This window comes from Paroedura picta, chromosome 4 (assembly GCF_049243985.1).
Source record: "Paroedura picta isolate Pp20150507F chromosome 4, Ppicta_v3.0, whole genome shotgun sequence".
Lineage (NCBI taxonomy): Eukaryota > Metazoa > Chordata > Lepidosauria > Squamata > Gekkonidae > Paroedura > Paroedura picta.
Genome location: NC_135372.1, coordinates 96,858,430 through 96,883,647, shown reverse-complemented (window position 1 = coordinate 96,883,647; position 25,218 = coordinate 96,858,430). Strand labels below are relative to the sequence as shown.

General features: G+C 40.2%; 1 protein-coding gene across 13 annotated transcripts in view; it reads right to left on the bottom strand.

Moving 5' to 3' along the window:
• Positions 1 to 25,218, bottom strand: part of ANKS1A (ankyrin repeat and sterile alpha motif domain containing 1A) — a 140,784-nt gene that overhangs the window by 17,550 nt on the left and 98,016 nt on the right. For 12 of the 13 annotated variants that reach the window (XM_077334442.1, XM_077334444.1, XM_077334447.1 and 9 more), the window contains 8 exons: positions 23,577 to 23,683; positions 5,764 to 5,862; positions 4,573 to 4,722; positions 4,313 to 4,420; positions 2,140 to 2,304; positions 1,778 to 1,903; positions 1,439 to 1,510; positions 950 to 1,036 (listed from right to left, as the gene is read on the bottom strand). In XM_077334442.1, the coding sequence (XP_077190557.1) occupies positions 950 to 1,036; positions 1,439 to 1,510; positions 1,778 to 1,903; positions 2,140 to 2,304; positions 4,313 to 4,420; positions 4,573 to 4,722; positions 5,764 to 5,862; positions 23,577 to 23,683 (914 nt within the window). Of the gene's footprint in view, positions 1 to 949; positions 1,037 to 1,438; positions 1,511 to 1,777; positions 1,904 to 2,139; positions 2,305 to 4,312; positions 4,421 to 4,572; positions 4,723 to 5,763; positions 5,863 to 23,576; positions 24,169 to 25,218 lie in introns of those variants that run through there. The other variant, XM_077334453.1, reaches the window with a different exon arrangement.

Below are 25,218 nucleotides of genomic sequence, written 5' to 3'. Positions count from 1 at the left end.
GCTCTTTTGGGAGCTCCATCCACCAAATAGATGTTATAGCAATTGCTTAAAAGAAAAGGGAATACAATAGCTGCTGAAATTAGGAGAGGCCTTAATAGAACTATTTTATTTCTGCCACTAACTCTGACTTCTTGTTCATGTGGTCTGTTCACTATGCTCACGAAATATATCATACTAACAAGAAGAGCATCTAGATGTTCCAGATGTTTGGAAGCAGTGACCATCTGGCTCAAGCAGAGTCTCCTGAAACCCAATCCTTCCAAGACTAAGGTTCTGTAGTTGGGTAGGAAAGGACCAGATCCGGAAGCGTTCTTGCCCTTGATGACCAAGTCACACATATTAGAATATAGGGCTGTACAATGTGGAATGGCAAGCCTGGAAACTGACTCCAGTTAGAGTCCAACTACCAGATAATGATATACTGAAATAACGAAGAAGAAGGAGGAGGAGGAGGAGGAGGAGGAGGAGGAGGAGGAGGGGGAGGGGAGGAGGAGGAGAAGAAGGAGAAGAAGAAGAAGAGTTGGTTCTTATATGCCACTTTTCCCTACCTGAAGGAGGCTCAAAGCGGCTTACAGTCGCCTCTCCATTCCTTATTGTGAACTAAGCTCTATTAGCAGTATCAGAATGTATTACAGGTACTGGAAAAATCCTACCTTTATCCTATTACTTCACTGAGCAAAGTTTCCAAGTTTTTCTGCAAGCTATATAACCTTCCTCCAATTTAAATGAGCCTTCAAGTTGAAGGATGAGACATATAAGTTGGAAGATGGTTGAATCTATCACACTGCATAGTAAATTTGATGCAAAAAGATTTAATCTCTGCATTAGTCCTATATACTGACTTTTTTCTACTGACAAAAATGTGAAAAACTGCAAAAACAGTTACCAGCTATTGTTATTACCACTTGCTGCTCAAGAATAAAAATGTTAAACCTTAAGGTTCTCTCACCTTGTTGGAGGCATCAATGAACTTCACTCCTTTGTAAGTTATGGATAATATTATAGTTGGGATCTTCTTCATATGTTCAGTTGATTTCTTTTAAAAGAAAAACCCTCTTTAATTAGCAGGCATAGATGGAATAATTTCACCTTCTTTTGAATGGGGGGCAGAAACTTGACAAATCTCCCACATCATGCTGTTTTTTTTACCAATGACCTCAGCTCCCTTGCAATGTATTTATAAATTTGAGTATTTTGAAATATTACACTTTTAAAAGTGAAGTTTTCAATTTCCAGATAAAGCAAACTCAGTGAATTGTATTACAAAACAAAAACTGATTTTGTTACTTGCTGAAAACAATTATGAAACTGACATCCTGACTGTCATATGAATAGATAGAATGTGGAGTAGAAGCTCCAAATTTGCAGACCTACAGTACACTGTTTTTTCAAGATGGATTGCAGATACTTTATCATTTTACCCAGTGCATATACCTACCCTCATTTTTGCACAGGCATCCTGTGTAGATTCTGTACCACGAAGATCTTTGATTAGCATGGACCCAAGATACTAATTAAAAAAAGAGAAGCAGTATCAATCAATAACATTGTTTGTCCATAATATTCCAGAAGGACATGAAAGAAATGTTGCCACTGCTGCAGGGTAACAGTATCTACCTCCGAAACCACCCCAAAGAATATAATACTTGAATACCTCTGCAGGTTTATCAGCAGCAACAGCCTAAGGCAAACAGCAGTAACTAAAAGCAGCTTTTGTGTAGATGGCAGACAAAACCAAAACCATATCCCCAGGTGCAAAAAACTAGAATATACGTACATTGGCTTCATATCCACAGGACTCAAATATAAGCTTCTCTGGCTGATGCTGCCAGTGTTGGACAGGTGCATACGGAGTAGCCAGACTTGGGGGTCTGAGTGTAAGTTTGGGTTCACGGCATTCCTCCTGAGAACATAAGTGAGAGCTTTAAGTTAGAACTGAGTTATCTAACTGATAACATCTGTAGTGGATGAATCTCAAAATATTTTTACAAATGTGAGTGCAGTTCTTCAATAATTAACCCTCCACCAGTGATGATTCTTAATAATTTCCAGCTGCATCTTACAGATAAATACAAAATTCTGAAGGAAAATTTGTGAGATTATAAAAACAAAAAGCATTTCAAAGACCTGTACTCTGACCTGTGTCTTGATTCTGTCAGCTCTGGGGTAAGATGCAATATCTCGGCTACTCTCTTGTTTCTTCTTTCCAGTATCCCCTAAAGGTAACAGAAGATCTGCCGACCTCCCTGTGCAAGAGTCACTCTGGCTCAGAGGTGAAGATGTCTGGGACATCAAATCCTGGCACTAGAAATAGATGCATATGTGTAAAACAACTGATCTTTTGTTGTTGGATATACTCATAATCGCAAGTATAACAGTTTCGCAAGTTTTCAATAATATAATGCAAATAGTTCATTTGATACCAACCTACCGAAAGAAACTTGCTTTCAGAAATAACATCAGAAATAGTGGTTCCCTGATGAGATATCATTTTTCAGATATCTGAGAGCCAGTTTGGTGTAGTGGTTAAGACTGCAGACTTCTAATCTGGCATGCCAGGTTCAATTCTGCGCTCCCCCACATGCAACCAGCTGGGTGACCTTGGGCTCGCCACGGCACTGATAAAACTGTTCTGACCGGGCAGTGATATCAGGGCTCTCTCAGCCTCACCCACCTCACAGGGTGTCTGTTGTGGCGAGAGGAATGGGAAGGCGACTGTAAGCCGCTTTGAGCCTCCTTCGGGTAGGGAAAAGCGGCATATAAGAACCAACTCTTCTTCTTCTCCTTCTTCTGATTTCTAACATCTGTGTGGTATACCTGGAAATATCCACAGATAAGTCTTTAGATAAGAAAAAAGGGGACGTGGGAAATGGTTTAATTTCCAGAGAGACTACACCGGCTTAGTTCTAGGGTCCTCTGTTAGTGGCAATTTCTGCAAAATTTCTTACTCCTGTTGAAGGATGATGGAACAAGGCTGGAGAGGTGAACTCTTCAATGAGTACCTTCAATGAGAATCTGAGTCAGTCAAGAGAATTCCAGTTCCCCAATGGTAGAATAGTGTCTGTGTCTGTGACAACTTGCAGATTACTTTTCCAAGAAATGCTTATAACACTGAACTAACCTATAGGTAATAGATACTATTGCACTATAGATAATAGAGCCATTCACATACAACATACTTTCAAAGAGAACATTCCATTTGTTCTCCCTTAATATATGCTGGAAAAATTCACGGCTTACAATCACGTCCTCTGAAATAATTTATGAAGCGATGGAATTTATTTGTAGAGGTACAAGGTCATACTAGATTTGATTTAGATTAAGTTGGAGTAAAAACTGGTGGAAGTAACATTAAGAATATACCACATTACTCTCAGAAAACAGTGACGAAATGAAGACTGATGAATGATAAAGAAGAATGTGCCAAATCAGGATTACAGCTGAATATCAAGAAGACAAGAGTAATGACTTCTGAGGAATTATACAACTTTACTACAGTAAACAACGTTAACATGTTAATGATTCCTTGGCTCCATCATCAACCAAAAGGGAGACTACAACTGAGAAAGCAGGAAATTGAGATAGGAATAGGAATGGCAGCCATGAGGGAAAAAATCCTTCAGTGTAAGGATGACTTTTGCAATGAAGATCAAGATAATTCATACAACACTATTCCCCATTACTATGTATTGGAATGAAAGTTGGGACAGTAAATAAAGCTGACAGGAATTGACTCATTTGGAATGTAGTGTTGGAGGAGAGCTTTATGGATGCCATTGACTGCCAAAAAAACAACCCAATGTATTCTAGATCAAATCAAACCTCAATTCTTCCTAGTAGCTTCAATGACTAAGCTGAGGCTATTGTACTTGGCCACATCACGAAAAGACAAAACTCAATGGAGAAGACAATAATGTGAAGAAAAGTTGAAGGCAGTAGGAAAAGAAGAAGACCCAACATGAGACTGACTGACTCAAGAAAGGAAGAGATGGCCTTCAATTTGTAAGACTTGTGCAAGGATGTTAATGATAGGATATTATGGAGATCATTAAGTCATGGGGTTACCTTAAATCAAAAGCAACGTGACAGCACATAATACAACACACAAGGAAAAATACTGTATTTTCAATTTATGCCTATAAGGAGGTGCTATGTAGCACCTGAACTCAATATTTCCGTGGTTTCCAAAATTTTCCTCTTGATAAGGTTCAACTTCGGCTGGGGGGGGGGCCACAAGACAGAAATGCTGTCAGCCTCAATATTGTATGAATAATTACTAGACACACAGTCACAACTATAAACTATGACTCACCCTTAGCTGAGAGAACCGTGGTGGTTTCTGAGGAGGCTCCTCATATGGCCGGTCTGCCAGAGAGGCTATTATACGCTTACGATGACCAAGAAGTATTACCTTGAGCACCTACAAGGTAGGTAAAAGCATTTTAAAACTGAAAGTGTCCCACATTGTGACTTCTCAATATCAATTAATGCCAGAGTTCAGTAGAGCTGATATTTTTCACTACACCGCATAACTGAATGTTGATTTTAGCTGGAGTTACGTTGAATACTCACATTAACTAGTTCTAGTTCCCAGAGATTTTTTACAGAGTCTATAGAGCTGTAGCCACTTGACAGAAATGATTGAATGTAATCCTGCAGTCCCAGGGAATCAAGCCAAGCAGGAACAGAAGTCTGAGTCCCATCACAGCCAAGGGATTTTACCTGCAGAAAGTGCAAGACACAAAAATATCAGTTGTGTGAGATTATTTCAAGATGAAAGGAAAGACAGGCTATAATTGCTTAAATAAATAAATATTTCAAGAACTGAGGAAATGTCAATGGTTATAGAACTCAGTATAGTTGAAGCTGTTAATTTTAATAAGCATTCACAAAACTCCACAAATCTCTGTGAATAACAATGAAGTCTACTGCATAAGTGAGACACTCAGACTATTAGATGTTACAAGTAAAGATTCAACTGTCCCCTAGTATATTTCCACTCAAGAATAGCTGGTTTAGGAGCCGCAATTTGAATAATAGAAAAAAATAGCATAGGGTTCTGAACCCTTTCCCCACCCGCTGCTTTTCTGTTCTAAGCTGCCTCCCAAACTTCTATTCATCTCAGAAGCATCCCTCTGCAAATCACCATAGAATCTCCAGGTTTGGGGGGAAGGCAAGCTGCCAGGGTCCAGTGGCATGAATGTATAAGAATTCATGTGCTGGCCTAAAGTCAGAATTGAGATCCTGTACAGCTAAGTATTATCAGATGTTATTAGATACAAATTCTAAATATGACACATTGATCACACTGGACTGATCTAGCTAGCTGATGTATCTTTTACTGGTTCATTATACTGTCCAATCAGGAACTCACTCTGAGATATGTGCATAAAATGGGGGTTCATCATCACTATTTTGTGCAGTCCCACATGCCACTGAAGTTGTCTTTTGGAGTCTTTTTTGTATTGGGCAGCAGCCCTGGCACACTTGCCAGAGTAGCCCTTCAGGGCCCCAGTATCCTATCCCTAAGCCATATGCCCACAACACGGTTATCATAGATGTAAAGTTTCCAACATAGGTCGACCCACCTACTACCTCCTCCCCAAGAGGCAGCCCCATCCCAGGAATCTTCCTTCTGACAAGGAGCACTTTCCATTCCTGTTGTTTGGAAACACGCTAGGGTTCAGAATTCAAGAAAGCAAGATGTCCCAAAATTACTATGCTGTACTGTGTCTACTTGTGGAAAATATGTAGCATATTAACCTTAGGAAGAGAACGTGCTGCCTGGAGGAGTTTCCTGCGGTGCTGTGGATCGCTAATACCAATGTCCCGGAGATCCTGATCTTCCATAACATTACAACCCTGCAGATAAACAAGAGACCAAGATAGGAAAAAGGCATAGCAGAAACACAGAAATTAATCCCAGCGTTCTCTCATTTCATTCCAAACCAGGAAGGTCTGTTAAGCAGCTGTACGCCATCATCTCCTTGCTGACCCATAAACTGCTCTCCTGTTACATGGCCACTGGTGCTTCTACTCACAGCCATCCCACTCAAAGTGTTTGCAGTATAGAGGACCAGAGAACTGGTGTGGTGTGCTATGGTGTGAGATTAGTGTGTCAGACTAAGATCTGGGAGACTCAGATTCAAATCCCCCACTCTACCATAGCACATTCTCTTAGCCTAACCCACCTAACCCACAGGGGTGTTGTGAGGATAAAATCGAAGAGGAGGGAGTGGTGTAAGTCAATTTGTGTCCCCACTGGTAAGAAAAGTGAGGTGTAAATGAAGTAAATGAGCAAACTTACTCTATTGGAAAACTGCTGGTTACTCTATTGGAAAACTGACCAGGACAGAGAGTGGAGTAACGTTTTTCCCAATGAATATTTTTTCATCACTAGGCACCTAGTACAGACAGAGGTTGCCTTTACTTGTATGTACCTTGTGCTGAATATTAGGGACAGATCAAGAATCCTGCTGATGTACCATTTGCCTAACTTATCGGCAGGGTTTCTGGCTGAGCTGACCAAACTGGTGTTTGGTCAGAATTGGTGTTCAGAAACATACGGTTGATAGTTCTTGGGGATTTCAACATACATGCTGAGGTTCCCTTATCAGGTCAGGGTAAAGTCTTAAGGGGTGCTATGACAACCATGGGTCTATCTCAGGTTGTAAAGGGAACCAATTCAGAATTTCATGGGGAGAGGGGGACACGAGATGTATATATTCAAGGTTAAACTGAAAAACAATGCATAGTTACAACAGGTCTTAGAGGGAAGATTCCACCATATCCCATACCATGCGAGACTCTGTCCGTGTGGTTCTGGTTGCCCTGACTCTGTCTCACACATTTTGTTAGATTGCCCCTTATATGAGCAGTGTCGGGATGACAGCTTTGTTGCCTTGCTGGGAAACAAGCCTTCTGTAAGTAAATCTATGACCTTGCAATTTCTGCTCTCTGACAAAGACCCAGAGATAACCATTTTAGTTGCCAGAGTTTTAACTAAGATGCTTTTATAATATGCTGCCTACCTTGTATTTTATCTTTTATAGTTTATTTAATCATTTTAAGATCTGTTTGGTTATGTAACCCCATTTTACTATTTTGTTGAAATTTTAAACCCTATTTTTATATGTCTTATACATTTTATGCCAATAAAAGGTTACTGACTGACTGACTGACTACAACAGGTGCTTCTGAGAACACTTTGAAACACTCAGCATTAGGATAGTGGTGGGGTGCCTTCCTATCCAGCTCCAGGATCAGGGCAGACAACATTAATACTTGTCCTATTAATAGTAGACTTTTGTGTTTTCAAAGTACTACACCATTTTTAAACATGATTTGGAATGTGAACATTTCTCCAGTTGCACTTAGAAGAACTTGTCTCAGATTGATTGTGCACAGAATATTACTGGTTGGTATGAATGAAGCAGAGTAAAAAGTGGCTACTTGATAAAGCTGGAGCCAGGACATGTCTAAAATATCACAAATGAACATGTGCCAAATTCACTGAGATGGACTAAACATGAATATATATCACATTAACAAGTTTTAGTGTAAACTATTAGGCAGTTCTCAGATTTTAAAATAAGGAATACTTATTGGTCCACTATAAAAAGGTAAAGGTATCCCCTATCCAAGCACAGGGTCATGTCTAACCCTTCGGGTGATGCCCTCTAGCGTTTTCATGGCAGACTCAATATGGGGTGGTTTGCCAGTGCCTTCCCCAGTCATTACCGTTTACCCCCCAGCAAGCTGGGTACTTGTTTTACTGACTTCGGAAGGATGGAAGGCTGAGTTGACCTTGAGCCGGCTGCTGGGATTGAACTCCCAGCCTCATATGCAGAGCTTTCAGACTGCATGACTGCTGCCTTACCACTCTGCGCCACAACTATATTATAATCATGAGACTGTCACCTACCACCAGTTCACATGTTGGGAAAACTGGTTTATTTACCAAACAACTCCATATGTGATGAAGATGTGCATACAATAATGTGTGTGATTGGATCTGATTGCTATAACACAATAGTGCTCACTCTGTGTCTTACATAACCCCATTCATATTTACCATCAATTCAATGAGCCACATGATTATAGTAGGCCATATGCATCACCCGAGACATAGATTAACAATGTAATACAATTAACAATGTAATATAACTAGTAATATTAAGTATATATACAGACACACCCAAATTTAAACCTTTTAATGACCAAAATATCTCTGAATATGGAGGGTTATCTCTCCTGACCACTGCTAACCCTCAGCCAGCCTTTGTGTGCCTTCCCTCTCTGCCTTCAGAGTTTTCCAAGGGAATAACCTGGCTGTGGAGAAAGGGGAGTAAAACCCATCCCCACCCACATTATGGCCAGTTCACTCTTTTCCTTGGTGGACATCATGGTGGTGGTTTTCCTTTTGTTCTCTGAAGACAGTTTTCTCTGCTGCCAAGGTATTGAGACAAGAACACAGTAGATATGAGTGGAGTAAAGTAGGTGGGTCAATGAAGACGCTAGGCCCTTTCTATCCATCCCAGTCCACATCTAAGTGAGGCTTTCAGTTTATCCTCCAGTCCTTGCAGTATCCCAGGTGGCACTTTCTTGGAACATGGGACAAGTGTCACACTGGCAAATAGTGTTCAGAAGAGACATGTATGGCTCCCAAGCCACTGCTTTTCACTGCTACACATTTTACCACAACTTTTAGGTGGATTGTCATGGGAATTTGCATGTATATACTATGGTACATGACATAGACCGCTATGCCACATGGATGGGGATACAAATGTGGCTCTACACTTCAAGGTACAAAAGGAATTAATAGATCGAATAACACATGAGCTAGGTCTAAATTCCCTCCCCATATCAGTTCTCCATGGTGTTATTCTTATTAGTAGTATTTATTTATTATTTATTATTATACAGAGAGATTAGAAAAGAGAATGATCAGCATATTTGGAACAACAGAAATCTGTGATTTAATCTTTGACATGGTATCTTTTTTCTTTTGTTCACTCAGTCACTTGTGAATTAACAGCTTATAGCAGCACAATATTATTGATCTACAATATAACAAAAGAGTCTTTGCCACACAGAGTGCAGCTTCTAGAATGCCACTTCCCTTAACTTTGCTCACTAGATGGTTAAGAGTGGCAGCCTCTAATCTGGGGAGCTGGGTTTGATTTCCCACTTCTCCTCATGCAGCCAGCTGGGTGACCTTGGGCTAGTCACAATCCTGTTAGAGCTGTTCTCAGAGAGCAGTTCTGTCAGAGCTCTTTGTCCCACCTACTTCACAGTGTGTCTGTTGTGGGGAGAGGAAGAGAAAGCAATTGTAAGCTGCTTTGAGACTCCTTTGGGTAGTGAAAAGTGGGGTATAAAACTAATTCTGCTGCTGAAGATTTCCTCCAGCCAATGTTTCATTACAGCATCAGAGATGAGGATTAATGGAAAGACCTGACTATAAAGCTAAAAGCTTACAGAAGAAGAGAGAAGCTCCACTGCCATTTAATTCTTCTTAGTTGACTCTCAAGTCAAGGCACTGCTGTACTAATTTAACTCCAGCAAGCTAAGCAATACCAAAATGAAACAGCAAGATTACAATTGTGAAAATCTGTCAGAACATCTGGCACGCAGGCACAAAGCTATTTAAAAAATAGAAATCACTTAGGTGTGTGCCTCACTCAGAAACATTATGTCTTCTATTGGCTCAATTAAGCTGGTAATTAGACCGTTAACAAAATTGCATATGGCCTAAAAGAAGATGCCTCTAATATAGCAGCAGTCTTGAATATCATCATTGGATTAATGGAAACTTTCAGAATGCTTTTGGAAGCTGGACTATAAAGTTTAAATATACCATTTTCCTTGCTGCAACACAGCATATGGAAAAAAGATTAGCATGAATTTGAACACAGAACATATTCCTGCTATTACAACAGCAATATCTTCAACAGGCTATATACACTGCCAATAAATGTGGCTGCTGGTTCGCCAGCAGACCACTATGAGCGACACGGCTGGATCCAGCCACAAGGAGGGTGCCACTGGACTCACACCCCACTCCCTTTCCCGTACGCGGGAAAGCTGCGGGGAAGGCTGGGGGGGGGGGGCTGGATCCTATTTAGCTGGGAGCCCACACTGCAGACCTCCCTTTGTTCCAGGGCTCCCAGCACCTCAGCTAATTGATATCGTTGGATCTCTAGGTTTGCGGGAGTGGTGAAGGGGCTAGCAAGGGGGTGGGAGTACTTGCATTCAAGCTCTCTCTTCTTTTTGGGGAGGCCGGCAGGAAAATCTCCTAGGAGAGCACCTAAGAGTCTGCACGTGCTTTCCTGTGCTGCAGCAGCCCTGCACCCCACTTTGCATTAGTCTTTGCTTTCCTCATTCGCTCTGCCCTTCATTCTCGGCCTTCAGAGAGCTGCTAGGTCTCACAGTCGAACGCTCGCCCCAACTAAAGTTGTGCATGCTAACACATACCCGCAGACAGCTTCTGCAGTAGGTTAAAGCATGGCTGCGGGTAGTTGTGACTTTCCTGCATTCCGCAGGGGGGTTGGACTAGATGACCCTGAGGATCCCATCCAACTCTATGATTCTATGGTCCTATGATTCCATTTGTTTTGTCCTTCTACAGTTCAAATTAACACTTGTTTTTCTGACACAAACCGCTGTATTTACTTGGGGAAAATAAGAATAAAATCGGAATAGGTCTGTGTTGGACGTGACTGCAAGTAACTCTGCAAGTTGCCCGAGTGTGTTTTATATATTTTCCTTAAAAATAATAAATTTGAACAAAAGACATCATACTTCAAAGAGAGAACTCAATGTAAAAGTGCTGAGTAGGTTAACTAAATTCTAGTCAGTCTACCCCACACAGCTGAAACAGGACCTTGGGTTCCTCACTTTGTAAAGGGACTAACGTCTCAGTAAGATGCAGCCTCTATTCAGTTATTTGTTTGCAAAGTCTCAGCATTGCTCTATTGAATCTGTTAAATATGTCTCACATTGCACTTACCTTAATTAAGTTCCATGTTTACCTTACCCTGCTTTCCGTCAACAGCTGCCAACATATGCAACCGTCATTAAGAAATGTTCAGAAACTTCAATTGGTACAGAATGTTGCAGCTACGAAGCTGATTGGAGTGGGTCATCCTTAACACTATTTTGCTCCCTTATACATTTGGGAAACAGCCTCCTGGTAAGAGACTGTCCGTCCCTGTCCGTCCAGGTCCACCCTGATTGGCCCTCCCCCTCCAGCTCCCATCCTCCCTCCTTGCCTGCTAGACATCTTATGGCTGTGGGCTCTATTGTCGCCCAACAGGAGAGAGGCAGCGACAGGGCTTTGCGGCCTGCAGGTATGCTCCTGCTGGGAGGGAGCCGGGGGGGGGGAGTGAGTTAGCAGCCTCCCTGCGGGCCGCAAAGCCCTGTCGTCGCTGGCAGGGGGGGGCTTTCCACTCCCTTTAACCCGCTTTGAGGGCAAAAAGGAGCCGCAGCCACCCTCCTGCTTGCCGCCCCTGATTGGCCCTATTCTAACCTGGACAGCCGGACACATCCCACCCCCTAGGCTGTTTCAGGAATATATAGAGGAACAATAATGGATAAGGATTGTAAACTGCCCCAAGCCTGCCCTGCAGGGAGGGGCAGTATATAAAACCAACAGTAATAATTTTAAAAAGTCTTGGCCTAGCTCCTCATTTATTTCCAGGCAAAATTCAAAGTGCTGATTTTGACCTTCAACGCTCTATATAATTTGGAACCAACATTCCTAAACGGCTGTCTACTTCCTTATGAATCTGCTCAATCACTACGGTCATTTTCAGAGATGCTACTTCAAGTACTACACCTTCTGATATTAGGCAGGGAACAACCCAGAAGAGGGTCTTCTAAGTCATTACAACAAAGCTCTGGAACACTGTACCTAGGGAGGTACATTTTTTTTATTGGTTCATACTTTACATTGCTTCTCCCACTTCTTCTATTGCTTGAACTTTACGGACAAATGCAGCTGCCTTGGATGGATGCTCCTAATGCATCTGAAGTGAGCTTGACTCATGACAGCTTATGATAGAATACTTTTTGCTAGGTTTTAAGATACAACTGGACTTTTGTTTAATTTTGCTGTAAGAAACTAAAATGGTTATGTTTATGGACTCATTTCTGATATTACCAACTCAATGTCAACTACTGCCAAATTGGTGCTACTGGTATTGCAATCTTAATTAAGACAAGATGGTCAGAAGTTCATTAAGCAAACATTTCAGCATCTTCTACTGATGCACACGAGGCTGCTATAGCTTTAAATTCTATTCCTCTGTGTAGAAAAGAGAAACGACAAAGCTAGCTACAGCAACGAAGGTCACCTTAGGCACATTTGGCTGGACAGTAAATTACATTTAGTCAAATTAATGTCATGATTTCAAATTATTTGTGAACATTCTAAATTTTATTGTCCTCACATGTTTACCTCATTTCTTCAATTAAAAAAATGAAGACAGAGAAGTCTAGGGCAATACATGAGAAGAACAAATTTATTTCTGACACTGTCTGATTGAATCATTGTTCTCTTTCATGCTTCTTGAAAATGAGAAATCCAGAAGTGAAAATAGGACAGAGGCAACACAGTAGAAACCAGACATACATTCCATTAGCCACCCAATCTTCATAACAGCCTTATGTACCTTCAATGAGCTGTTCAACTATAGAAAACTCTATGCTGGCCTGGAGATGTATCATGACTCATCTCGCTGCCTTCCCAGTTCTTTGGCAGGCACCCTGGCAAGCAGATTGATCCTGTCAAACTTGGATCAGTTTGCAACACAAACAAAAACACTGCAGAAGATTCATTTTCACCCAGGCAATTTTAATATCTTTGGAAGGTGGGACTGTTTTAATGTGCTGACATTAACTGGTACAAAGTCTCCAAAGGCATTTCAACTGACATTTTTAAGCTGCACTACTTAATTGCAAAGCATGCATCATCATTCATTTTCCAACATTCCATCTCATTGCTTTTTTTGCTATTATCTGAAGATCTTCACATCAAAACTGTACTGCTTTGTAATCTTTGTAATACCTGTCTATTTTAGAAGATTTGGTTTTTACACCCCACTTTTTACTATCCAAAGGATTCTCAAAGTGGCTTCAATTGCCTTCATCCCCCCGTAACAGACACCCTGTGAAGTAGCTGAAGCTGAGAGAGCTCTGAGAGAACCTGCTCTAAGAGGACTCTGACTAACTCAAGGTCACCCAGCTGGCTGCATGTGGAAGAGTTCAGAATTAAACCCATCTTTCCAGAATAGAAGTCACCACTCTGAATCACTACACCTAGCTGGCTCTCTTTACTTCTCGTATCTTTTATGAAGTTGCTTATTGGTTTTCAAAACTACAAGACAGTACAAATATTTGGACACTTTGTTGTACACAGTTCTGCATTGTGTGGCTAGACCACCAATTTATTTAACTTTTAAGCAGCTAAGTCACAGGCTGATGTTCATATCTAAGCCATGACTACCTTTTAAAATGAGACTTCAAGTGAGATATTTTGCCAATGTAATTTTTGAAAATTCGTTCATATCCATTCAGCATCCATTCATGTTCACCAGTACCCTTCCCAAAGTCCTACTAGACCTGTAAGTGAACAGTTTTACTTTACGAAAAAAATCACCAATTCTGCTTTGAAATAGTCTGAATATTTGTATTAGTTTTATACTTGCTGAGTTGGTTTTTTATTTGCTCTTTAAGTATATGTACCTCTGTACAAGCCTACAGTGGAAGGTGGATTAAATTATATATTCAACCACACAGTTATAACTGCTATATGCAGCTTTACTCCTCCCCCCGCCCCGCCCCGCCCCGCCCCGCAAACTAGTTTGGAAGAAACAGTTTTATTATTGTACAGATATGATATTGTTTCCCAAAGTGTTTCAAGCATAAGTTTTGAACCCACGTTCTTGCCTCCTCACATTACCAGCTAGCTTTCAATTCACACTTGTTGTCTCATTATTGAGACATTATCCATCTCTGGCCCTTAGTGCATTACCACCCATGAAACAATACTCTTTCCCACAGAGAGCGGGGAATATAAGAAACAGTAAGTGAATTGTTTCTTAATAAGGCAAAGCAATAATTGAAGCAGAGATGTCCGAACAAGGATGTTCATTCAACAGGCATTCAGATTCATATTAAGGAACACTGATTTCCTTCTTGGCTACCAAAAATGAAACTGTAGGAAAACAAATTCATTCATATTTATCCCAGGATGGAAAGAGGCACTTCTGTGATTATTAATGGAAAAATGAATTATGTCTAAATCTTAGAATCTATGTGATTTGACATGATAAACCTTGCCTACAAAAATACAGTGTTACAATTATTTCAGTCCCCTTTAAGTACTAATAATTTATTTTCTCAAAGAACCTAGGAGATACTGGATTATAAGGTTTAGGAATAGGACTGCAGACAGACCAAGTCCATATTCCCAAAACATATGTACAATATCTTTATCCTCCATAAGGAAGAAGTAACTGCAGCAAGCGTTGTGTGTGTGTGTGTGTGTGTGTGTGTGTAGGGGGAATAGAAGGTCTAGGAGCTAAAATGCTACTGACCTTCCACTAAATTGGATCCTATTACTTCATTCTACCAATATTTGAGTCCAATAGCACCATATCACCAACAAAGATTTATTCAAGGTGTGAGCTTTTGTGTGCATGTACACTTCCTCATGCACATGAAAGCTCATGCCTTGAACAAATCTTTGTTGGTCTCAAAAGTGCTACTGAACTCAAATTTTGTTGTGCTACTTCAGACCAACACAGCTACCCACTTGAAGTCATTCTACCAAGATTTCTAATATGTCATGTTTGTATCATTTGAAATGACATATTAATATTTATGCTTTGCTTCAATTCTATTTTAGATTTCTGATTGGTCCTACAACCCTAGTCCAATATTGTATTGTTTGTTGAATGCCCTCTCCTGTTGGTTATATTGACTGACTCTGTATAACCCACTTTGAATCCAAGTAAAAAAGGAAGACTATAAATAGCAGAATTTTTTTTTTAATGTCTATGTGTTCAGGGATATAGCTTGAATAAAGCACCTGTATAAACCTTTACAGAGCAGGAACTTTTGGGGTTGGATTCAATGACACTTCTCTGCTGGTCATAAGATTGTCTTCTGGTGAGCTTTCCTTTAATGCAAAAAAAGTCTTCTTCTAGTGAAGAATGACTTGTTAAAATAGAGACTTCTAGATGTCTTTCTTTTGCAAAGAAACTGTTTCTGTGCGTTATGTCCTTCAAGACAAGTCCTTCCTTTCCCAATCAGCATTATTTTTGTCTTTTCAGAGTTGACAAACAACTGTGTCCAAGAAGGTGCCTTGAGTTAGTGACTGGCTTACAACAGATATTAAGGGTTTGTTGATGTAGTCCCTACATAATTTTAGCAGCCTAGGTAGGCAAGGATCCAGAGCACAAATAATGGCCTTTACAGACCTCAGGATCTTTACAATATCCATCATGGAATCTAGGTTGAAATTATCCATAAACAGATCGGGCAGTGTATTAGGCCCTTTTGCAGGTGTAACACCTGACATCCAGATCAAGGCATACTACTGAGCAATGAAAGAGTTGCAAATTTTTTATCACAACTAAGTATCTCTTACTCAGACAATAAAAGCTCAGATTCTGCCATTAGCAGCTGCTGAGCTACGCTGAAGAATAAGGATGGCTGTGAACTAGCTGATGATATACTAGCAAAATTCTAGTATTTCTCTGCCACCATCACCACCACTCCATAGGTCTTCCAGTGGTCTCTAAACAGCATCAGTCTCCATACTTTCTTCAAACATTAATGGTGCCCTGCTCATACTTGGTTAAAACTGTACCCTTCTCATCAAGTTCATTTTTAAAAAATATTGTTTTGTGTGTTTGTGTGTGTGTGTGTGTGGGGGGGGAGTTTAACCCACCCATGTTTTTTTGTGTGTGGAAGATTTAAGATTTTAAGATTTTTCTGCAAACCTAGGAGATCTCTCAAGTTTCTAGAAAAATTTCATTAGTGTCCATGTGCTCCCAATCCACACATTTAGATATCTGCAGGTGGGGACCATATGTTGTTAACAGTATATACATATTACTAGCTCTGGCCAAACAAACTAAATGTTTTTTGGATGACTGACTTGCACAAATGGAATTTAGAAGCCTAGTTATACTACTACAAATGCCTCTATTCTTTTCCAAGTTTACTTCAAAAACTTCCTGTTTTGAAGTTAGAAAAATGCAACTTACAATTTATTTGGGTATACTGCCGAATATACTTGCATATAAGCCGACCCACATATAAGCCGAGGCACCTAATTTTACCACAAAATCTGGACAAACCTATTGACTCGCATATAAGCTGAGGGTGGGAAATGCTCCATCATTGATCCACCAGCTATATGAATGTTTTAAGAAAGACAAAGCAACGGGCTTTAGTTTTAAGAAATCCAGATTTGAGATAGAGATAATAGACAAGGATGAGAAACTTATATCAAAGGTTTATAAAATGCTATTAGAGTAGGACACTGAAACGGAAAGTGTTAAATTAGTCATGGTTAAGTGGGCCAAGGATCTAGGCTATCCAATAGATATGGAGACTTGGGAACATTTATGGAAGAAACAAATTAAGTTCTCAGATAGTTATGATTCGAGGGAAAATTTTTATAAAATGTACTTTAGGTGGTACTTAACGTCAAAATGGTCTCAGGATACTGACAAGAGATGTTGGAAATGTAAGATAAAGGAAGGCCACTTTTTCCATGTGGTGGAGCTGGCCAGGGATGGTTAAATTTTGGAATAAAATATATGCAGAACTTAAGAAAATGCTGGGTGTTAACTTCAAAAAGAAACCAGAACTATTTCTATTAGGTATAATGAGAGATGAAATACCTAAAGAATTGAATATATTGTTATTGTATGCCTTAGCAGCAGCCAGAATGGTGGTAGCAAAAGTTTGGAAAACAAAGGAGACCCCATCGCTGGAGGATTGGAAAATGAAATTATTGGATTTTCCAAAAATGGCTAGACTCACAGCATTGTTTAAGGACACAGACCTAGAAAAGTATAAAAATCAAAGGAGACCAGTTTGGAATTATATGGGGAAAACATATATAAATTTCGAGTGGGAATCCTCAGTTGAGATTTAAATAGGAGTTTCAGAATTTGTTTATTTGCATTTGTCTCAGTGTACAAAAATTATACAATATGTTGTATAAAGTGTTACTGGAAGTTTAATCATGTTATATTGGAAGACTACAAGATTTATGTTATTATGGAAATGTATTATTAATAAAGTTACTAATAATAATTAAAAAAAGGAAATGCTCCATCATCACAGGCTCTCCCATCCAGCCTCCCCCACACCCCCAACAAATACAGAAAAGTCAAGAGGATGAATGGCTGCTGGTTTTTGTACCCTGCTTTTTACCCACAGAAACCAAAAGAATAGTTTGGAAGAAGTAATTAAGAAGAAGAAGAAGTGAAGACAAAAGGGAAAAAAAGATCAGAGTTCCTCAGTCAAACCATTGATGTCCTACAAGCTGCCAGAGCAATGATTGGCTGGCAGGAACAGGCTTTTATTTCAATTACCGTATATACCCGCATATAAGCTGAGGAGGGCTTTTTCAGTGTGAAAAAGGTGCTGAAAAACTAGGCTTATACATGAGTATATAGGGTATGTTTGTTATACAGGTGGTCTTTTCAAACAATGATGTTGCCTTTTAGCTATCTTTCCATCAATTTCAATAAGTCAAAACCCCAACATTTTACCAGAACCCAAAAATGCAGTTGCCAGACCACTGCTCAAGTGTATGTTTTTGTTAAGTCACCATGGTGTTGATCCTTCACGTCCATCTGATCATTAGGAGAGGGATTTGTGTTGGAGAAGGGGAAGCTGATGGCTTTATCCCCTTCTGACCCTCCCACAGATGTCTCAACCATTTGGATGTTTCCCAAGTCAAAAACACTACCTTACCATGGCTAATTTTTAGGAAAAGTCTTGAAGACTTATTCCTCTCTTACAAGAAGGAAGGAAAGAGCTTTCAGGAGTTTCCCCCAATCACTTGTTCTCACAAGAAAGGAACTGGGTCCAACTAACCCCTTCCTCACTATCTGATCCTCTGTGAATTGCTATGGCTTCCCATATATATTTTACATGTAAATGCTTAATCAAAATTAACTATGAATGATAACTGCTGTATCAGTGTGTGGACTGAGAAACCATTCTTTCTTCCTGACTATCATACCAATGGTCAAGTTGAGAAAACATATTAACAACTATGTAAGCATCATTCTTAATATTCATCAGAAAGAGATTAAAGCAGTAGCTTAACTATATAAAATACCACATATCATTTGCACATCTTGCTTCCTCCTCAGGCAAAAACTATCTTCATGCTAGAAGTATCTGATCCTGTATGAGGCAAAATTACTTGTATTTTGAAAACAAGGCTTGCAAAATTATAGTTGGCAGGAAGGAGAGCTCTAGTTCACCTTCTACCATAAGCCAGACTGTCTATTTCAGTTACTATTCATTTTATTTATTTAGATTAGATTTCTATACCAGAATGCTTACATGGAGTATTATAACAATATATAATATAACAATATATAATATTATATAGAGCCCATTGTGTACAGTAATGCAATGGGCACTAATATATGGTTTGCTGTCAGACAGCCTTACCTCCTCTCTGCAATGTTTTCTTGACCCATAGGCCAGGGGCACTATGACCATTTATGCACTGAGAACTTCACTGTCCCAGCTCCCGTGCAGGAACACAAATCGGGGGCAGATGAGGCGCACCGGGCCAAATGCTCCCCCTTGTGGGTGCAGGAAGAGGTGGGGCAACCTTCCATGATTAAAATTCCAGCCTGTAGCCCAGCATGAAACCTCCAGTGCATAAACAGTCTATGTGGCTGGTTGGGTGGTTGCGGAGGCATTATACCCTCAAGGAATATTTCCAATCCTGGGATAGCCAACCTCCAGGTGGGGACTGGCGATCTCCTGGAATTACTACTCATCTCCACACTATAAAGATCAGCTCTCCTGGCAGAAATGGCTGCGTTGGAGGGTAGACTCTGAGGCATTGTACTCTTTTGAAGCCCCACTTCCAAACCTCGCTTTCACTGGGCTCAGCTAGCAGAGTCTGTTGGTTGCTGGTGATGACTGCCCTTCTAAAGCCTGAGGCCTACTTCTGGCAACTGCAGTTCTTGCTATTTGCAAAGCCAAATCGTTACCTAATAAAACTGGAAAACCAAGTTTGCCCCAAAGTCTCACTGTCTATTTTCCTTTAAACCCTTTGTATGTGAACTTCCAAGCTAACTCCACTTGAAATTCTGGGCCACTTATGCCTTTTATTTCATAAGATCTTCATGGCAAATAAGGATTTTTATTTATCAGGGGAGGCTTGAGCAAAGTCACTTCAGACGCTATGTCTCTCAAGCCAGTTGCTTGTTCAACATATACAGTTACAGGATCTAAATAGTCCTTATTTAGATCTTCGTGCATTTTCCAGACTTGCAGGACCCTTGCTGGTCTGTCTGTGTGTTTGCAACAAAAACTACAAACTATTGCTGGTAAGGGCTGGCCAAAGCCCACAGCCCACAGCCCAAGTGGGACACACCTGCGTCAGTCCACCCCAACCTAAGCCTGCAAGCTTCTACCATCATCTCTACTCTCGCTGCTCATCTCTAGACTATAAAAATATCAGCTCTGCAGGCAAAAGTTGATTTTATGTTTATAGATGGTTGATATATACCTATCCCAACCAAAAGTTAGCCTCTACAAATATCTCTACTGAAATTATTTCTGGAGCTGGAGAGTTTCTGAGCAATAAGGCCAAACTACAACTTATTATGTTTATGCAGTCCTGAATTTAATAATATAATACAAAATGGCCAATTTAATTTTTTATTATTGCTTAACCAATTAGTTTGATAGCCTAACTGGCAAAGGTACAGTCCATTACTCTATGTTCCTTTTTAGTGCATATTTCAATGAGAGTTAATAGGGAAAATTTTAGTTTGTGCCAATTCTTGAGAATCAAGTGACTTCACACACTCAACTATTTGATTTAACAAAAGTTTTTGCTGGCAAAATGTTAAAGGAAGGTCCTTTCCAGAGTGTTCTGCTCAAGCTGGTTCAAAGTGGCAACTTGATCTGCAGTGGAAGGTCCATCCATCTGATAGAACTTAAGCTGGTAAATAACTTGCTTCTAATATTTGTAGCAATCTCTCCTGCTTGGACATACATACACCAATTATGGACAAGGAACATCAATATGCATATATAACATACACATACAGATCTTAACTGGAACTGATAAGGATTTAAAGGAAGATTTCCACATTGCTTTTCCATCTCCTGAAATTCAATCCTCTGCAATAAAAACTTACAAACAGGTCCACACAAGTACATGGTTTTCAGTGTATCAGGAACAAAATGTACACCAATAGTGCAATTATTAGTATTATATATACAGAACTACTTTTTCTAATGTATATACACCGTAAAAGAATATGCCTTTTTAAAAACAATCAAAAGCATAACTTTCTCCTTCAGATATATCATTAAAAAGCTAGACTGTAATCCAGGAGTACCTTAGACACCAACAAAATTTTCAGGGTATGAGCTTTCAAGAGTCAAAGCTGCTTTTGCCAGGTATCCCTGAAAATCTTTTTGGTCCCTCCAAGATGTTACTGGATTAGCTGTTTCACTGCAGACCAGATCAACATGGCTACACTCTAAAACTATGCTAAAAAAAACACATTGAAATAAGCTACTTTGGAACACTAACAAAACCATTTTGGTACTCGGATTCAGCACTGTAATACATGACTTTCATAAACAGAATTAAAAATAGCACATAAAGTGCATCATTGACTTAACAGTAGGTACCACTTTGGTTGTTTTAGTAAAAAGTTTCATTTGCAGTTATACCCACCAGAGTTCATTAGCATATGCATACAACAGATGCTTTTAGACAAACTATAAAAAAAAGATGGTGAAACTAAAATACCAGCAGGAAAACCCAGCAGTTCTTTAAATTGCTCAGTTCAGAATGGAGCTGTTCTCTTAAGAAGAGTTGGTTCTTAAATGCCATTTTTCTCTACCTGAAGGAGTCCCAAAGGGGTTTACAATCGCCTTCCCTTTCCACTCCCCACAACAGATGCCCTGTGAGATAGGTGAGGATGAGAGAGCCCTAATATTACTGCTCGGTCAGAACAGCTTTATCAGTGCTGTGGCAAGCCCAATGTCACCCAGCTGGCTGCATGTGGGAGAGGAGCGGGGAATCAAACCCGGCTAGCCAGATTAGAAGTTGGCGTTCCTAACCCACTACACCAAACTGGCTCCTACTGATCAGCAGTGTTCTATTAAAAAACAAAAACTCAATTTTCTTTGGCACGAGAAATTTTGTTGCCTTCATTTGATAATTTCACCAATTTAGTGTATGTTAAATAAAGCTGCACACATAAATCAGGTGTCTTGTATTTTCTCCATGGAGCTCAGAGGGCATATATAGTTCTTCCTTCTTCAGACTATTCAAAGCATGCTTTTTCTCATCCTCTCATTGAGTGCTTCCCAGTCTGTGGGATGGGACCCGAAAGGGTTGCAAAGCTTCTGAAAGTGGGTTGTGGAACAGCCCTACCTAGTGGTTGCCCCTATCCTTTCCATTGCTCTTTTATGCATTTGGGAAACCAAAATCTTATAAGCGATATCTTCACTGTCATACATTAGTTGATATTTTTTTTCTTTACTACATATACATGTTGATCAAGTAAAACACATCCTGGTGGTTACTAGACCAAGTTTCTTAGAATCTAGGGGAAATTAGAGGAAATAACAAAGAAAGAAAGTGTGGTCAAAGGCTGGAAAGTGCAAAGTCTGTGTACATTGACATGCTAGTTGTTTGGAATTCATAGTGGGGCAGCTGCACCTATTGTGATATACTGATTGGTTTCTGAAAAAATCTGGTTAACCATTGTAGAAAATGGAATGCTGAACTAAATGTGTGCCAAGGTTCACCTAGGGCACAAAAAAACAAACCTTGGGCCATCCCTGGATGGGTCACCATACCAAATAAATTTGGACTTGTGGGTCAAATACCAGTAACATTGGGAACCACTGCTCTAAGCAACCCAAAGTATTTCTATTTGCCATTAGGAAGATGAGTTTGACTAAAAGAATAGGTCAGTTCAGGATTTGAAGATGCCAGCTTTCCTTCTCCAGTGCAATGGAACAGGTGGATATAATTTATCAACCAAGGATGATGAAGCCTTTTTATACAACTTCTTCAAGGAAGTTTAAAGGCAACTAAAGGTAAAGGTAAAGGTATCCCCTGTGCAAGCACCGAGTCATGTCTGACCCTTGGGGTGACGCCCTCTAGCGTTTTCATGGCAGACTCAATACGGGGTGGTTTGCCAGTGCCTTCCCCAGTCATTACCGTTTACCCCCCAGCAAGCTGGGTACTCATTTTACCGACCTCGGAAGGATGGAAGGCTGAGTCAACCTTGAGCCGGCTGCTGGGATTGAACTCCCAACCTTATGGGCAGAAAGCTTCAGACAGCATATCGCTGCCTTACCACTCTGCGCCACAAGAGGCTCATTTAAAGGCAACTACCTCTACTCAATAAGGATTTTCCTCTATTCCTTCCTAATACTACTGAAAGACTGAGCATAATTTAACTAACTGATGACAAGAGACAAATGGTGTTCAACTGTACTGACTGCATATAACAATGCCAAGCTTTAAGAGACCAAGTTACATGAAAGCCAAAGCCAGGAGATTATTCTTGTACATTATTTTAACCAGGGTAACTAGAGCCTATTGTTCTATTCTGTCCTGTTTCTAGACATTAAGCAAGTGGTGATGAAAGAACATAATTATATTGTTTGGTGCAAAATATGACAGTGATGATAAATGGTTGGCATTTTCTTCAGTTAGCATATAGCTCATAGAATCCAGCTTCAATATTCTGAAGAAATGGAATTAAATTATCAAATATTTGTAGTCAAAGTATTTTTCCAACAAAGAAACAATTTAAAAATATAATCATTCTAATACAGTGATCACTAAATTTTAGGCAGCTGAGAATGGTCAAAGAGTCAACTGGGAACAGAAATAACAAGGGCTTTTCTGCCTTATTTATGCAACACTAACAATACAACTTTCCAGCTTGTTCTAATCCTAAGAATCAAAATATACCTCTAATTATACTTTCAATAATAGCTTTCATGACATCTTTTGCATTAGCCTGGAACTTCAATGAATTCTCAGGGACAATGGAACTTAAAAAAACGAATTCCTGTGCAGCCACTGAACTTATCCAGATCATCAGAAGAATTCAGCCTTGCCTTTCACTTTCTTAGTTGGATTAGATGGCACAGCAGAAGCTGCTTGAACAGAGAACCAAATAGTGTGAAGATCGATCCTCAGGAGTAGAGATTGTGTTCCATATATTTTATGAGTCTGAGGTTTTTTTTTAAAGATTAAATTTACCAAACTCCCCCCAAAGCCTTTGGTGGATGACAGCTTGATTACTTACCAGGAATCGGACATCATCAAAGCCATTGAGAAGCAGTTTACTCTCATACTGCTGCAAGCCAATGGACTCCAGCCACTCCCCAACGCTCTGCTCCAGCATCCGTGAACCTGACGAGAGAGGAATCGGCAGACGCTTGAAAAAAGAAAACCCATTAAGGCGGTAGCAGCGGCACTCTGAGGAAGAGAAGTGGCATTGCCACATCATAGTCATCACTATAAAGCCAAATCACGGCCAAAGTATAACAATTAGCTGACAGACAGCTCCTCTTCAGCACACAAATCATGGACAATAAGCTTCTGTCCTGTTCACAGGATTAGAGTGTTAATCGGTATCCCAGTTAAACTCTGGATCCAAACTGCTTAGAACAATTCCTGGGGCCAAGGTACCACCATGCACTGATTTCTTGGCACAAGTGCGTTCCTTGCCAGGCATAAGCAGCCCAAACCTCAGAAAAATTCTGTTCAGCTCCTTGTTTCATCTGAGGGGACTGCAAACTTTCCAAGGCATCATTCCAAGGCAGAGCTACAGGCATAAGAGACAAGAGGGCCAGCTCACAAATACATACAGCCCAGCAGATGCTTGCATCCATGCAACTTCAGATGCATTACCTTGTACAAAAGGCCAATAAGGAAGGCAGTTAGCACTGGAGGTGCAAAGCAGTTAAGAGAAAATACATCTTCATGCAGCTGAGAGAGACAAACAGACACGATGGGTGTTCTGAAAAGCAGCAGCAGCCAGATTAGTGAACAGCTGTCCAAAGGAAGACATGCAAGACAAATAAAAAAAAACACACAAACTGCAGTAGAAGAATAAAAAATGTATACTTTTTTTCCCCCAACAGTCCCGAAACAGGCAAACCATGATAAGGGTTTTTCTTTGTTATTTCATTATGAGGTGTGGAGGCATAAGTGACAACAAGCCTGAGCTTAGAAGTCTTGCTACTGTCATTTTACCACCTATCCAGATGCATAACATCCTGAACAGCCTGTGTTGACTGAACTGGGCTGGTGGACACCATTAACATCTAGACCAGAGCAAATCACTATACTGGAGCATCCCGGCAGAACAAAAACATTAGTCAATTCATTGTCCACCCAATTCGTCTGCTCCTGCTGGTTGTTTGTTGATTTGTATTAACCAGTCCTTCATTTCTTTCGACTAAAGGCAAGTAAACCTCCAAATTTCTCACTCAGATAAGAAGCAGCACTCAGAACAAAGCACTCCGATTCCTTGCTTCCAGAAAAAACAAAAAACAAATATGACAAACACACCCCCTCCCCCTTTCTCTGCAGCAGGTAGGGTTAGACAGGTCCTGTTGAATCAGAAATGAATTCTTCAAGGATCACACGTAGAAGCTATATGGAATAGTTCTTCTTTCATCTATGCTTAAATGGAGAGTCTAGGAAGTTGTTACTTTCCTTGTGCAAAACTGGAGACATCTGATGTATCAAGGAAAGTTCCGACTCCACATTCTTTCAGTCCTCAGAGAAATCACTACACAAGTCACGCAGAATTTTCTCAAGCTTCCTACCATGTCAGTCTTTGAAGGGCATTTGCCAAATATTGATGAACAAGACACCAGGGTGGCAGCTTTTCAACCCTGTGGTTATTTGAAGTTCTGCACATTCTTAAAACAGCTCCC